Source organism: Meleagris gallopavo, chromosome 27, assembly GCF_905368555.1.
Source record: "Meleagris gallopavo chromosome 27, MGAL_WU_HG_1.1, whole genome shotgun sequence".
Classification (NCBI taxonomy): Eukaryota; Metazoa; Chordata; class Aves; order Galliformes; family Phasianidae; genus Meleagris; species Meleagris gallopavo.
In genome coordinates this window covers 2,376,373-2,391,379 of record NC_139430.1, presented here as the reverse complement: position 1 = coordinate 2,391,379, position 15,007 = coordinate 2,376,373, and the positions used below count along the sequence as shown (strand labels likewise).

The following is a 15,007-nucleotide window of genomic DNA, read 5'->3' as shown; positions in this document are numbered from 1 at the left end:
GTGGGGGCTGTGTCCATTTCTTGCTCCCCCTCTCCCACTACAGCACTGGGAGGAACCACCCCCCCCTTATATCAGCCTGGTTGATTTGGGGGGGGGGGGGGGGAAATTCTATTTCTGCACACCACCCCAGCAAAATGGGGGGGGTCCTCTTGCAATGGAGCTTCCCCCCCCCTTTAGAATACCACTACTCTGCACAGGGGCTCCCCTCCACCCCCCCCCCCCCCCCATGTCACCTCCTCACCACCCCCACCCACTGCAGCCCCCATGGGGTGGGGTGGGGCAAATCCTCCCCCCTTTCCCCCCCATATGGTGCTGAGTCCTTCCAGCCTCATGTCCTCCTCCAGCCCCTCGGGGGGGTCAGCAAAGGACCCCCCCCCACACACACACACATCCAGCCCTGCTGCTCTCCTCCATCCCAACATGCCCCCACCTTCAACCCTGTGTCCCCTCCCACAGCCACGTTCCTGGGGGGGGTCCCCTGTCTGTGCCTCCCACCCCAATTTGGGGGGGGTCTCTATTTGTGCCCCCTACCCCACAACTGGTGGGGGGATGTCTCTGTGCACCCCGCAACTGGTGAGGAGGGGGAGGTCCCTATCTGTGCCCCCCACCCCAGCATTGGGATGGGATGGGATGGGAGGATGGTCCCTATGCACCCCCCCCTCAAAAAAAAAAAACAAACCACAATATGGGGGGGGGGGGGGCATCCCTGTTTCTGTTATCCCAAAGATTTGGGTAAAGGGTCGGAGGGGGTCCCCTGGAAATAGCAAAGCCCCCCCCCAAATCACGCTCACACACACACCCACGTGCACACCCACGCACACGCAGAGCCCCCCCACAGCGCTGGTTTTGGGGTGGGGGGGGCGTTAAGACTTTTGTTAGTGACCGTGTGACCCCCATCCCCCACCCCCCCGTGGGGTCGGAGTGGTGGGGGGGGGGACACCTCCTCTTCCTCCTCTTCCTCACCCCCCCCCCTCAGGCTTTTTTGGGTGGGGGGGCCAACTTGATGATCTCCTCCTCCGAGGGCTGTCGGATGATGTCTGTGGGATGCTTGGGGTCAGTGCCCCCCACCCCGGCCACGGGGGGGGGGGAGGGGGGGGTTGGGATCAGCAAGGGGGGGAATCCCCCACCCCAATCATTAGGGGTCATTTGGATGCGGTCTGGGGTGGATTTTTGGGGTCAGGAAGAGGGTCCCCGTTGGGGTGGGCAATCGGGGTCAGCAAGGGTGGGTTCCCCAACCATTGGAAGCCATTGGAATGGAGACTGGGGTGGGCATTTGGGGTCCCCCTCCCCAAACATTGGGGGTCATTGGGATGGGGTCCAGGGGGAGGCTTGGGGGTCAGGAAAGGGGTCCCCCACCCACAATCCCCCATCCCCAACCATTGGGGATCACTGGGATGGGGTCCAGGGTGGGCATTCGGGGTCAAGAAAGGGGTCACCCACCCCAACAATTGGGGTTCATTGGGATGCAATCCAGGGAGGGTATTTGGGGTCAGGAAGGGGGGATCCCACCTGTGGACCCCTTCCCAATTATTGGGGTGGGCATTTGGTGTCAGCAAGGCGGGAGTCCCCAAGCCCAATCGCTGGGGGTCATCGAGATGGGGTCTGGGCATTTGGGGTCCCCCTCCCCAGCCATTGGGAGTCACTGGGAGGGGTGCTGGAGTGGATATTTGGGGTCAGGAAAGGGGTTCCCCTCCCCAACAACTGGAGTGGACATTTGGGGTCAGGAAGGGGGGCCCCACCCCAATAATTGGGGGTCAGTAGGATGGGCTCTGGGGGGGGATTGGGGTCAGAAAAGGGATCCCCCACCCACAGTCTCCCACCCCAACTCTTGGGGGGCACTGGGATGGGGTCCAGGGGGGTATTTGAGGTCAGGAAAGGGGTCCCCCACCCACAGTCCCCCACTCCAACCATTGGGGATCACTGGGGTGGGGTTCAGGGAGGCAGTTGGGGGTCAGGAAGGGGGTCCGCACCTGTGGTTCCCCTCCTCAACCATTGGAGGTCACTGAGATGGGGCTGGGGTGAGTTTTGGGGTTACCTACCCCAACCACTGGGTGTCATTGGGATGGGTTTGGGGTAGGTTTTGAGGTCAGGAAAGGGGTCCCCCACCCATGGTCCCCCTCCCCAATTATCAGGGGTCACTGGGTGGCATCTGGGGTGGGTTTTGGGGTCAGCAAGGGAGGGCGATGGGCCGGGGGGGCTCACCTTTGTACTTCTTGGCGCTGGGGATGCGGGTGAGTTTGGTGTCCACCTCATCCTCCTCCGAGATCTTCAGCACCTGCGTGCGGTACTGAACCACCATGGTGAGCAGATCGGGGCGGCGCGAGATCTCAAAGATGTGCTCGATGTACGACAGGTTGGCTGCGGGGACAGCGGGACATCGTGGGGACAGAGGGACAGCGTGGGGACAGAGGGACAGCGTGGGGACAGCACTGGAGGACACTGGGACAGGGGGACATGTGCACACGGGGATATGGGGACATGGGGACACAGTGCTGTGGGGATGGGGTGGGGGATGGGACAGGGCTGAGGGACAGGAATGGGGACGGGGCAGGGATGAGAACGGGGGTGGGGTAGGGGACACGGATTGGGGACGTGGCTGGGGGTGTTTATTGGGGTGGGATGGGGACAGAGATGGGCGTGAGGACTGAAAGAGGGGACATGAGACAGGAACGGGGACTGGGATGGGGAGTGGGGCAGGTGACAGGGAGCGGGGTGTGGGGTGGGAAGTGGGATAGGGATGGGATGAGGGACGGGATGGGGCCAGCAGCACAGCCAGTGATGGGAAAAGGGGTGAGGGGACTGGGATGGGGACCATGAAAGGAGACAGGATTGGGATGGGAACGGGCAGGGGCCAGGGATGGGGGGAACAGGGTTCTGGGGCCAGGGATGGGGGATCGGGATGAGGGGACAGGAGAGAGGGACCAGAGGGTAAGGATGGGAACTAGGAGAAAGAATGAGGTATGGGAACAGGGATCAGGGGACCAGGATGAAGTCTGGGATGGGGGAAACAGGGACTGGGGGAGGGGACGGGGATGGGGGGACCAGGATGAGGAAACAGGAGAGGGACCTGAGGGTGAGGGTGGAACCAGGAGAGGGGACAAGGAGGATCGGGGGGACCAGGGGAGAGGAGAGGGACGGGGCAGGGGTCCCGGGGGGGGGATGCTGACCCTTGTCCAGCTTGCTGTGTTTCTCCAGGAAGGCGAACCAGTGCTGGCTGGTGGCGATGGCCTCCCCCTCCCCGCTGGGGATGTCCTCTTTGCACGCGGATTTGAGCTGCTCCAGGTCCTCGGCGGTGATGTTCTGCGCCAGCTCCTCCAGCAGGCTGCGATACTCGGCCATGGCTGCACCACGTGTGTCACGAGCTGCCCGGTCTCAGTTGCCCCCCCCACCTCGGCCCACCCTCCCCCCCCCGGCCCCACAGGCGGCTCTGCTGGGCCGTGACTCATGTGATGCTCACGGGATGTGACAGGGATGGGGGATGAGGGACAGCAAGGCGCATATGTGTGGCCAACCCCCCCAACCCCCCCACATCCCACACCACCCCCACCCCCCACGGCTTTGATGTTATGGGAAGAAAAAGGGGGGGGGCACCCCAAGTTGGGTTGGGGGGCTGCATCGTTGTTTTGGGGAGGCAGCGGTCGCCATGGCAACTGAGATGCAACAGGAGATGGGAACAGGTTGACCCCCCCCCACAAAAAAAAAGTGAAATGGGGGATGGGGTGACCACGGTGGGGAGGGGGAAGCCAACCTCATGACCCCCCAGGGGTGACAGTGGGGTTGGGGGATGACACGGGAGGTACAGCATTGTCACCCCTTGTTGGGGGGGGGATGGGGTCACCCCCCCCCCCACAGTCACCATACCCCCACTGTCACAGCCCCTCCCCTACTCCTCTGTCACCAACTGGGGGGGAAAGGGGGCGGATGGGGATGAGGTCCCCCCCTCCCCCACTGTCACCCCCTGGGGGGTTCAAACTGTCCCCACTCACCCCCATAATGCTCTGGGGACAAAGGAGGTCACCCCTTGGGGGGGGTGAGGTGGGGGTGGGGTGTCTCCCCTCCCCCGTTGTCCCCCTGCCCCTCCCACTGCAACCCCTTGGGGGGGGGAGGGAGTTGACCCCCCCGTCCCCATCTCCTGTCGTATCTCAGTTGCCATGGCGACCGCTGCCACCCAAACCCAGGGATGTGGTTGCCATGGTGACCAGTGGCCCCGCTGTGCCCCCCCCACTCACACTCCACTCACACTCACACTCACACACACACTCACACATCACACACTCACACACACACTCACACTCACGTGGGCAACCCCGTGCCCCCCCCATGCACTCCCACTCCCCCACACCCACACCTGATGCACACCCACGTGCACACCCCCCCCACGTGCACACACAACCGTGCACGCATCCCATGCACACACGCATCCATGTGTGCACACACCCACGTGCACACCCACCTCCGTGCACACGCCAGTGCGCACACCCACACCCGTGCACATCCACATCCACCCCCACCAACACTTGTGCACACATCTGTGCATGCAAAACCTTGCACGAGCACACCCTCATAGTGCACACCCACAGCTATGCACATGTGTGTGCACACACACCCCATGCACACATCCAGGTGTGCCCACCCCAGAGCACACCCATGTGCACACCCAGACATCCCTGTGCACACCCCCATCTCCGTGCACACCCAGGTGCACGCACGCCCCATGCACACTCACACATACCCACGCACACCCACCCAAATGCTCACTCACGTGCACGCTCACCTCCGTGCACGCACACCCGTGCGGAAGCACACTCACACTTGTGCCAGCACACCTGTGTGCTCACCTGCATGCACACACCCACGTGCACGCACACACCAGCACTGCCACACCACCTGCACACCCACACCCCTGCACACACACTCTCCACATCCACGTGCAAACACGCTCACTAATGCCCACACACACACCTGTGCACGCTCACCCGTGCACACACCCACACGCACACACCTAGCACACCCACGTGCACAAACACACCTGTGCACACCCCCCCGCGGTGCACACGCACACCCACATGCACACCCCCACCCCCACGTGCGCATTCACACTCTTGTGCACATGCACAGCCGCCCACATGCACGCCCACACCTGTGCGCACACCCCCTGCACACTCACCCCTCTGTGCACACTCCTTTGCACACTGCCCCCTCCCCCCCAGCCCTGCACTGTCTCTTTAAGGCTCTCAATGACTCAGCCCTCAGCCCACACCCCTGTGCATTGGGGGGGGGGCAGCATCCGTGCCCCCCCCATCACTAAATGGGATGCTCCCCCCCCCCCCCATTTTTCCCTTCCCCTCTCCCAGTTAACACTGCCCCCCCCCCCCCCCCAATCACTTTTGGTATATGAACAGGAACGTGTATGGGGGATGGGGGGGGGGGGTCACACCATGGGGGGGTCACACCGGGGGGTCCCATGTGGGGGGGTCACAACAACCCCCCCCATCTGACCCCATTTAGGGCACTGTAATCCCTAAATCCCGTTCCCATGGGGGGGGGCAGGCAGGATGCGGGGGGGGGCACTTCCTTCCCGCCTTTGTCTCCCGCGCTCCGTCCATCAAATGAGGTGGGGGGGGGGGGAGTTGGAGTGTTGGGGGGGGTCCTGGATGAAGAGTGAGGCAGCAATGTGGGGGGGTCCCCAAATAACACCGCCCCCCCACCCTGCCCCCACCTGACTTTGAGAGGGGTGGGGGATTGGATTTGGATGGGGGGGGGGGGGATCCCAAATAAACTCCTCCACACTTTGGGTTTTTTTGGGGGGGGATTTAAGGGGGTGCCCCCATATTGTGTGCGTGTGTTCCCCCCCCCCCCCCGGAGTGACGCGGGGACAAATGGCCTTTGTGTCACTGGGGACAATGGGCCCTTTGGGGGAGGGGAGGGGGGGGGGAGGAAACTGAGTCACGGTGGGGATGGACCCATAGGGAACAGTGGGGGGGGGGTGTCACATCCGAACACATCTGGACACATCTGGATGCCCCCCCACCCCCCCAGTCTCTGCCTCCCTTTTCCATAGTGGGGGGTCACATCCATCCCTCCCCCCCCATATCCCTCACCAGCCCTCCCCACATCCTGATGGTTTGGGGGTGGTTCCCGGGGGGGCGTGGGGGTCACCACTCGGCCCAGTTTGGTCTCAGTTTGGGGCACGTGGTGACATCACGCGGCCCGGGGGGGGGGGAGGGGGCACTATCTGGGGGGGTGACATCGTGGGAAAAGGGATCTGGAGCAGGGGGGGAGAGATTTTGGGGGGGGGGTCACTGACACGGGTGGCACCGAGGGATCTAAGGGGGGGGAGGGGGGGTTGCATGGCAGCGTCACGGGTTTGAAATCCCCCTCTGTCTGCTGTGGGGAAGGAGAAGCGAAAGTGGGACCGGGGGGGAGGGGGGGCTGCAAATTGTGAGGGGGGGCCGTACCGGGTCTGTGGGGTTTGGATGAGGGGGAGGAGAGCACGGCCGGGGGGGTCCCGGTACCACCGGGGGGGGAGAATGGGAGGGGCAGGGGAGGGGTCTTTGGGGAGTGCTGGGTGTCTGGGGGTGGGTTATGGGGGTGGGGGGGTCCGTGAGGTTGGAAGGGGTCTATGGGAGGGTGGTTGAGGGCGGGGGGGGGTCTGTGGGAGCGGGGGGGTCTTTGGAGAGGGGGTCTATGTTGGTGGGGTGGGGGTCTGTGGCTGGGGGGAGTTTATGGGGTTGGAGGTGAATATGGCCACGGGGGGAGGGGAGGGGGGTCCTTGGGGATGGGTGACCATGGGGGGGTCTGTGCGGAGGTCGGTAGCTGGGGGGGTTCTATGGGGTTGGAGGGGTCTGTGGATGCGGAAGGGTCTATGGGGTGGGGGGTCTGTGGCCGGGGGGGGGTCCTCGAGGATGGAGGTGTCAATGGAGATGGGGGGGTCTATGGGGGTGGGGGGGCTTTCTGAGGCCGGAGGGGTGTCTTGAGGATGAGGGGTCTATGGGGCTGGAGGCATCTATGGCCGCGGGCGGGTCAACGGAGATGGGGGGGTCTATGGGGAGTCTGTGTCCGGAGGCGGGGGGGGGGGCTTTGGGGATGGTGGGGGGTCTACGGCCGAGGGGGGTCAATGGAGGATGGAGGGGTCTGTGAGGGTGAGGGGGATCTGCGGCCGGGAGGGGGGCGTCAATGGGGCGGGGGTGGGGGGCGGATGGAGTAGGGGTGGGAATGCGGCCCCCCCTCCCGGTCCCCCTCCCGCTCCCGTTCCCGTACCGGCCGGTGGCGGTTCCGGTGGCGGTGCTGGCGGTGCTGGCGGTGCTGCCGGCGGTATCGGCGGCGGTGCCGCTGCGGCCGCTCCGTCTCTCGGCTCAGCGGGGCGGAGTCTGAAGCCACGCCCACTTTCCCGCCACGCCTCGTTAGGCCCCGCCCCGTCCCCGCGGCCCCGCCCCGCGCCGAACCGACGGGCGGGGAGCGCTGCCAGCGAACCCCAAAGCTGGGGGGGGGCGGGGGTGAGGAGGGGGGGCGACCCACGGGCGTCACTGTCCTCTTCGGGGGCTCCGTCCCGTAGGAGTGTCCCCATCCCTGTAGGGTGTCCCTGTCCCCTTCGTGTGTCCCCATCCCTTTGGGGTGACCCCACCCGCCAGGGGTGTCCCCGCCCCTTTGGATGTCCCTTTGGGATGTCCCCATTCTCAGGGGTGTCCCCCTCCCTTCGGGTGTCCCCCTCCCTCCCCACGCACACTGGGGACCATCCCACATGAGGACATTTTTGCCCCCCCTCCCACGTCCCCGCAGTCACACAGCCCAGTGCTGGCTCTATGGGGACTTTAATGGCCACACACAGGGATGGGGACAGGGACGGAGTGACCCTAATCATCGTCATCGTCATCGTCATCGTCCTCAGTGCTGATCTCCCCCTCCAGAACGTCCTCGATCCACTCCTCCAACTCCGCCGCGTCCGGAAGGTCGTCCTCATCCGCCATCGGCAGCCACACGCTGTCAGCCTGGGGAGGTGGGGGGTGGGGAGGTGGGAGGTGAGGACATGATTGTATGGGGATGTGGGGACGTGGGGATGTGGAAATATGGGGATATGGGAACACGGGATGGGACATGGGGACATGGGATGGGGACGGGGGATTTGGGGTCCCAGGGATACTCACATCTGTGACATTGACCACTCCGATTTGGGGCTGGGAGAGGTCGATGCCGAAGGTTCTCTCCCAGAAGGGGATGAGCTGTGGGGGGACACGGGTGAGCCCCGGGGGGTGACAGTGACACGTCCCCTGTGGGGGGGGGCCGTACCAGTGGGAAATCCTCGGGGTCGATCCAGATGATGCTGAGTTCGGGGTTGTCGGTGTTGTCCCGCGCCACCTCCTTGAGGGTCTCCAGGAACTCGAAGCCATCTGTGGGGTGGAGACATGGGGACATGGGACGGGGTTATGGGGACACGGGGCAGGGAAGTGGGGAATTGGGCAGGGACACAGGATGGGGATGTGGGGACATGGAATGGGTCCATGGGGTGGGGACATGGGGACACAGGATGGGGACACAGGGCAGGGACATGGGAATATAGGATGGGGACACGGGATGAGGACATGGAGTGGGGACATGGGGAAACAGGATGGGGACATGAGATGAGGACACGGGATGGGGATGTGGGCTGTTGGGGTCCCTTACCAGGATCGTCCTCCTCTGCAAAGGCCACGATGTGAATCCCATCAATGTCATCCTCCTGGGGGGGTCATGGGATGGTGACATACCGGGGGGGGGGGGGGGGACGACCTTGGGACAATGGGGACAGTAGGGACAGCCCCCTCCCAAACTCACCCATGTCTCATACATACTCTCGGGTTTGAGCTTCCGCAGCGTTGCCCTGGAGGGTGGGAGGGGTGTCAGTGAGGGGCGCAATGGGGGGTCCCTGTGCCCCACAGATCCCTGTAGGATTGGGGTCATTTCTGGGGAGGGGGGAGTGGAGGGGTTGATCTATCGGCATTAATAACCCCCCCCCCACTGCCATCATGTCCTCTCTGTCCTCTGAGCCCTCACAAACTCATGTCAGCCCCAGGGCTCACCCAATCCCCCTCAGCCCCCTGCACTGTCACTGGGAATCCCCCATCCCCGGGGGCACCGCTGTCCCCGCCATCACTTCCCCATGGCAACCACCTCCCGTAGCAACCATCCCCCTGGCAACCACATCCCTATGGCAGCCACATCCCCGTGGTAACCATTTCCCATGGCAACCACATCCCTGTGACAACAACCTCCCCATGGCAACCATTCCCCCCGACAACCACAGCCCCGTGGCAACCCCATCCCTGTGAAATCTGGTCTCCATGGCAACCACCTTCCCTGACAGCCACCTCCCATGGCAATGTGATCCCCATGGCAACCATATCTCTGTGACAATCTGGTCCCCATGGCAACCAGCTCCCCATAGCAACCACCTCCCCATGGTAACCATATCCTTGTGACAGTCTGATCTCCATGGCAACCAGCAACCACCTCCCATGGGAACCAGATCTCCATGGCAACTCGATCCTTGTGACAACCACCTCCCCATGGCAAACACATCCCTGTGACAACCTGGTCCCCATGGCAACCCCTCCCCATAGCAACCACCTCTGGTCCCAAGGTGGGTGACATGGGGGATAGGAGGGACAGTGGGCCCCCACCGCTTGTGCTCTTCCACGAAGGCGACGATCTCCTCTTTGCCCTGGGGCGGTGTGGGAAGTGTGAGTGGTTCCTCCATGAAGGGTTCATAGAAGTCGATCTCGTTGAGCTTTAGGGTCAGTTTCCTGGCCACCTGTGGGGCCATGGGGATGTGGGGTCGTGGGGCTGTGGGCTCAGGGTGGTCCCCGTGGGGCACAGGGGGAGGGAACAGAGTACCTTGGGGTCAAAGGTGGCAAAGAAGGGGATGTATGGGTGGAACTCTGCTGCTGCGGCTGAGAAGGCTTTGAAATCTGGGGGAGGGAAGGAGGGACGGAAGGAAGGATGGAGGGGGAGAGAGAAGGATCAAGGGAGGGGGAGAGAGAGGGAGGGATGGAGAGAGGGATGGAGAGAGGGGGGGTGGAGGGAGAGAGGGAGAGAGAGGGAAAGAGAGAGGAAGGGAGAGATGGAGGGATAGAGGGAAGGGTGAAGGGAAGAAGGCAGGTATGGAGAGAAGGATGAAGGGAAAAAGGAATAGAGGGAGGGAGGGACAGAGAAAGGGAGGCATTGAGGGAGGAAGGGATGGAGAGAGAGAGTGAGGAAGGGAGGGATGGAAGGAGGGACGGAGGGAGTTAGGGAGGGATGGAAAGAGGGAGGTGTGTAGGGATGGAGAGAAGGATGGAGAGAGAGATGGAGAGAGACAGCGACGGAGGGAGGGAGAGATCGAGGTAAGGATGGGAGGTGGGAGGGAGAGAGGGAGGGATGGAGGGGTGGAGGGAAGGATGGAGAGAGAGAGGGAGGGATGGCAGGAGGGAGGAAGGGCTACACAGCCACCGCTGGGGTGGGCAGAAGGGACACGGGGGGGGCACGAGGGCACGGTGGGCACCCCACCTACGCTCTGATTCCCCCCCCTTGAAGTATCCGATAACTTTGGGGTCCTCCTCAATGTTCTCGAACGCACGCAGCTCGTGGTCACCCTCAATGAACTCCACGGGGTCTTCCAGCACCTGGGGCAGATGGGGGGGGGATGTCGTGATGGGGGGGCGGTGGGAGGGTCCCATTTTGGGGCGTGGGGGGGGAGAGACGCTGACATCCAGCAGGAACTCCACCAGCGTGTCGGCTGACAGCTCGCCGTCGTACTCAATCACCTCATCTCCCTTAAAGATGTAGATGCTGTTCTCCTCCGTCATCCCTGAGGGGGGGTGGGAAAGGGGGAGGGGAGCGTCAGCCCTGTGCCGGGTGGGGGGGGCACAGGGGGGTCCTTGTGACAGATCTGGGGGGGTCATGGGGTTCGTCTCCCAGATTGGGGCATTCTGGGCCATTTTAGGGGGTCCAAGGGGGCTATTCTGGGGGGGATGGGGGGATGGGGGTCTGTGGGTGTCTCTGTACCTCGATGGGGGTTATGGGGGGCCCTGTTCCAGGGTGGGGGGGGTCCTCGGGGATCCCTGTGCTGGGTGGGGGGGAGTTGTAGGGGGGTCCGTGTCCCAGGTCTTTGGGGGGGCTATGGGATCCGTCTCCCTGGCATTGGCATTCTGGGCTATTTTTTGAGGGGGGTCCATGGGGTCTCTATACTTCGATGGGGAACATGGGGGTGTCAGCCCTGTGCCAGAGCGGGGGGTGGGATGCCCAAGGGGGACCCTGTGCTGGGTGGGGGGCATGGATGGGGGGGGGTCCCAATGCCAGGTCTGGGGGGGTCGTGCTGTATGTCTCTCAGATTGGGGCATTCTGGGCCATTCTGGGGGGGGCTGGGTCACTTTTTGGAGGAGGGTCCAAGGGGTCTCTATACCTGGATGGGGGACCCGGGGGGGCCCTGCTCCACGTTGGGAGGGGTCCCCCTACCTCTCACGGGGGGCACACAGAGCGATATCTCTGTTCGTCTATCAGAGCCACGGGGGGGTTCCGGCCCTGATGCCCCCCCACCGCATGGTGCCCCAACCCCCCCAAACCCCCTCACCCAATTTCTGGGCCGTGGCCGCATCCTTCTCCGCATCCACGAAGCCAAACCCCACTCCTTTGTCCTCCAGCACCTGCGCTGCCAGCTGGGGGGGGGACACCGAGGGGACATCACCACCCACACTGTGACCCCCCCACCCCCTTCAAGTCCTGTCCCCACAGCGGGTGACAATGGCAGTGGGACAGGTTGGTGGCCTTTTGAGGGGGGGTCGCCTCATCGTCCCCCCCCAAGTGTCACGCAGGTGGCACCTGCACCACCCGACCCCACCAGTGTCCCTTTTCCTCCAGTTGTCCCCAGGTCCCCCCCGTCTCTCCAGTCCCATGTAGTCCCCCTGTGTCCCCCAATGTCCCCTACTGTCCCACACCTCCAGCACGAGCCCCTCCACATCCCCGTGTCCCCACCATCCCCCACTGTCCCTCGATGTCCCCCAATGTCCCCATTCCCTCCAGTCCCTCAATGTCCCCCACTGTCTCCTGTTGTCCCTCACTGTCCCCATCGCTCCCAGTTCCCCACCATCGCATCTGTCCCCCGCTGCCCATCCCTCCAGTCCCCCAGTGTCCCCTGCTGTCCTTGATGCCCCCCACCTCCATCAGGAGCTCCTCCCCTGTCCCCTCCAGTCCCCACTGTCCCCCACTGTCCCCCACATTGCCTCCAGTCCCCCACTGTCCCCTTTTGTCCCCCTGTCCCTCCAGTTCCCAATGTCCCCCACTGACCCCATTGTTTCCAGTTCCCCACCGTCCCATCTGTCCCCAACTGTCCCATCCCTCCAGTCCCCAGTGTCCCCCATTATCCCATCCCTCAAGTTCCCTCCAGTCCTCCAATGTCCCCCGCTGTCCCTACTGCCCCCCACCTCCATCAGGAGCTCCTCCACATCCTGCTGTCCCCCCCGTCCCCACTGTCCCCTTTTGTCCCCCATTCCCTCCAGTCCCCAATGTCCCCCACTGTCCCCACTACCTCCAGTTCCCCACCGTTCCATCTGTCCCCAGCTGTCCCATCCCCCCAGTCCCCAAAAGTCCCCTGCTATTCCTGCTGCCCCCCACCTCCATCAGGAGCTCCTCTACATCCCGCTGTCCCCGCTGTCCCCCCAGTCCCCACTGTCCCCCACTGTCCCCATTCCCTCCAGTCCCCAGTGTCCCCTTTTGTCCCCCTGTCCCTCCAGTCCCCAGTGTCCTCCACTGTCCCCATTCCTCCCGTCCCTTGCTGTCCCCAGCTGTCCCATCCCTCCAGTCCCCCAATGTCCCCCGTTATCCCGTCCCTCCGGTCCCCATTTGCCCCCCGCTGCCCCCCCCCATCCCCGCCCCCCCGGCCCCCCCGCACCTCGAGCACGCGCTCCTCCCGTTCTCTCCGCGTCCCCCCGGGCCGATGAAGGAGCAGCGCGACCACCGGGGAGCCCCGCAGCGCCGCGCGGAAATTGCTGGCGGTGACGGACAGAACCCGCGGCGCTCCGTCGTGGGAGGGGAAGCGGAGCCCCTCCTCGGCCCCCCCCGGGGGGGGAAACCCCACCGCCAGCAGCGCCAGCAGCGCCGGCAGCCACCGGCAGCCCAACATCGTCCGGACAGACGGGAGGAGCTGCGGGGAGGGGAGAGGTGGGGATGGGGCGCAGAGACGGACGGACGGACGGACGGACGGACGGAGGGAGCGGAAGGGGATGGAGAGTTCGGGTTGGGGCGGATGGATGGACAGACGGACGGACACTAGGGAAGGGGACAGAGGTTTGGGTTGGGGAGGACAGACAGACGGACAGACACAAGGGAAGGGGTCAGAGAGTTTGGGATGGGGCGGATGGGTGGACAGACAGATGGACGGATGGATGTGATGGAAGGGGTTAGAGGCTTGGGTTGGGACAGAAGGACGGACAGCCAGAGACACAAGGGAGGGGAGCAGAGAGTTTCGGTTGGGGTAGACAGATGGACAGACAGACAGACAAATGGATGGATGCTATGGGAGGGGGTAGAGGCTTGGATTGGAGCGGATAGACAAACGGACAGACACAAGAGAAGGGGTCAAAGAGTTTGGGTTGGGGAGGACGGGTGGACGGACAGATGGACAGATGGATGGACGTGATGGAAGGGGATAGACAGATGGACGGATGGACAGACACAAGGGAAGGGGACAGACACAAGGGAAGGAGACAGACAGTTTGGGCTGGGGCGGGCAGACAGACAGATGGACAGATGGATGGGTGCTATGGAAGGGGACAGAGGATTGGATTGGGACGTACAGATGGACAGACAGCCACAAGGGAAGGGGATGGAGAGTTTGGGTTGGGGTGGACAGACAGACAGACACATGGATAGATGCTAGGGAAGGGAAAAGAGGTTTGGGTTAGGACAGACAGATGGACAGACGGATGGATGCAAGGGAAGAGAAGAGAGGTGTCATTTGGAGTGGACTCTTGGACAGACAGACAGATGGACGGACGGATGGATGGAAGGGGATAGGGGCTTGGGCTGGGACAGAGATGGACAAATGGACGGATGGACAGACAGACAGATGGGGTTATAGAAGAAGATGATAGAGGCTTGGGTTGGGGTGGACAGGCAGATGGACGGATGGACATAGCGAAGGACAGACAAAGTGACAGGCAGACATAAGGGAATGGGATGGAGAGTTTGGGTTTGGGGCAGATGGATGGACAGACAGATGGATGGACAGATGTATGGATGCTACGGAAGGGGAGAGAGGTTTGGGTTGGAGAGGACAGATGGACAGACAGATGGACAGACAGACAAACTGACGGATGCTATGGGAGGGGACAGAAGTTTGGGTTGGGGTGGATGGGGACGGACAGACAGACAGACCGAGCAATGGATAAATGACAGGTGCTACAGAAGGGAACAGAGGTTTAGTTTGGGGTGGACAGATGGACGGATGGACAGACGGACAGACAGCCCCTGGGGAACATGTGCGTGCTCAGAGACAGACAGATGGTGCTTCTGTATCTGGTGGGGACAGACAGACAGACCCACAGCCCCACAGGGACAGACGGACCCACAACTCCAGAGGGACAGATGGACTCACAGCCACACAGGGACAGACAGATGGACAGCCTCACAGCCCCACAGCGACAGACAGACGGACTCACAGCCCCACAGGGACCCGCAGCCGGACCCACAGCAACGGACAGACGGACAGACGGACGCCTTCCCTCCCAGCCCCCCCCAGGGAGGGGGCAGCCGCAGCCCCTTTCGGCCATGGGGCGGTGACAGGGGGTGACAGCGTGTCCCCCCCCAACCCCCAACCTCCCCCACCTCTTCCCCATAGATGGGGCACAAAGGGGGGTGCGCAGGCTGGGGTCCCCATAGGGTGGTCAGGGTTCCCCTGGGGGGGTCACGGTGCCCCGTGGGGGGGTCACAGCCCCCTCCCCCTCCCCGCTCAGCCCTATTCCTTATTAAGGAAGGAAATAGGACCCGAAGGGACAGG

The 15,007-nt window shown here is 63.4% G+C and overlaps 2 protein-coding genes across 3 annotated transcripts; both read right to left on the bottom strand.

Annotated features, from left to right (window-relative positions):
• Positions 1 to 84: 84 nt before the first annotated feature.
• On the bottom strand, positions 85 to 7,417 carry PEA15 (proliferation and apoptosis adaptor protein 15). Its single transcript, XM_085209766.1, has 4 exons — positions 7,261 to 7,417; positions 3,168 to 3,341; positions 2,203 to 2,358; positions 85 to 1,037 (listed from the first exon to the last, which is right to left on the bottom strand). The coding sequence occupies exons 2-4, from the start codon at positions 3,337 to 3,339 to the stop codon at positions 973 to 975; spliced, it is 393 nt and encodes a 130-aa protein (XP_085065892.1). The 5' UTR covers positions 3,340 to 3,341; positions 7,261 to 7,417; the 3' UTR covers positions 85 to 972.
• Positions 7,418 to 7,758: 341 nt separating this feature from the next.
• CASQ1 (calsequestrin 1) lies at positions 7,759 to 14,583 on the bottom strand. 2 transcript variants are annotated; one of them, XM_085209761.1, is made up of 11 exons: positions 12,902 to 14,583; positions 11,585 to 11,669; positions 10,779 to 10,822; positions 10,526 to 10,637; positions 9,871 to 9,944; positions 9,657 to 9,787; positions 8,812 to 8,857; positions 8,662 to 8,716; positions 8,287 to 8,387; positions 8,145 to 8,219; positions 7,759 to 7,988 (listed from the first exon to the last, which is right to left on the bottom strand). In XM_085209761.1, exons 1-11 carry the CDS (start codon positions 13,130 to 13,132, stop codon positions 7,854 to 7,856), a joined length of 1,089 nt encoding a protein of 362 aa, XP_085065887.1. In that variant the 5' UTR covers positions 13,133 to 14,583; the 3' UTR covers positions 7,759 to 7,853. The 2 variants fall into 2 exon arrangements, with proteins under 2 accessions (XP_085065887.1, XP_085065886.1); XM_085209760.1 differs by having other exon boundaries at positions 10,722 to 10,822; positions 12,902 to 14,580.
• Between the last annotated feature and the right edge of the window lie 424 nt (positions 14,584 to 15,007).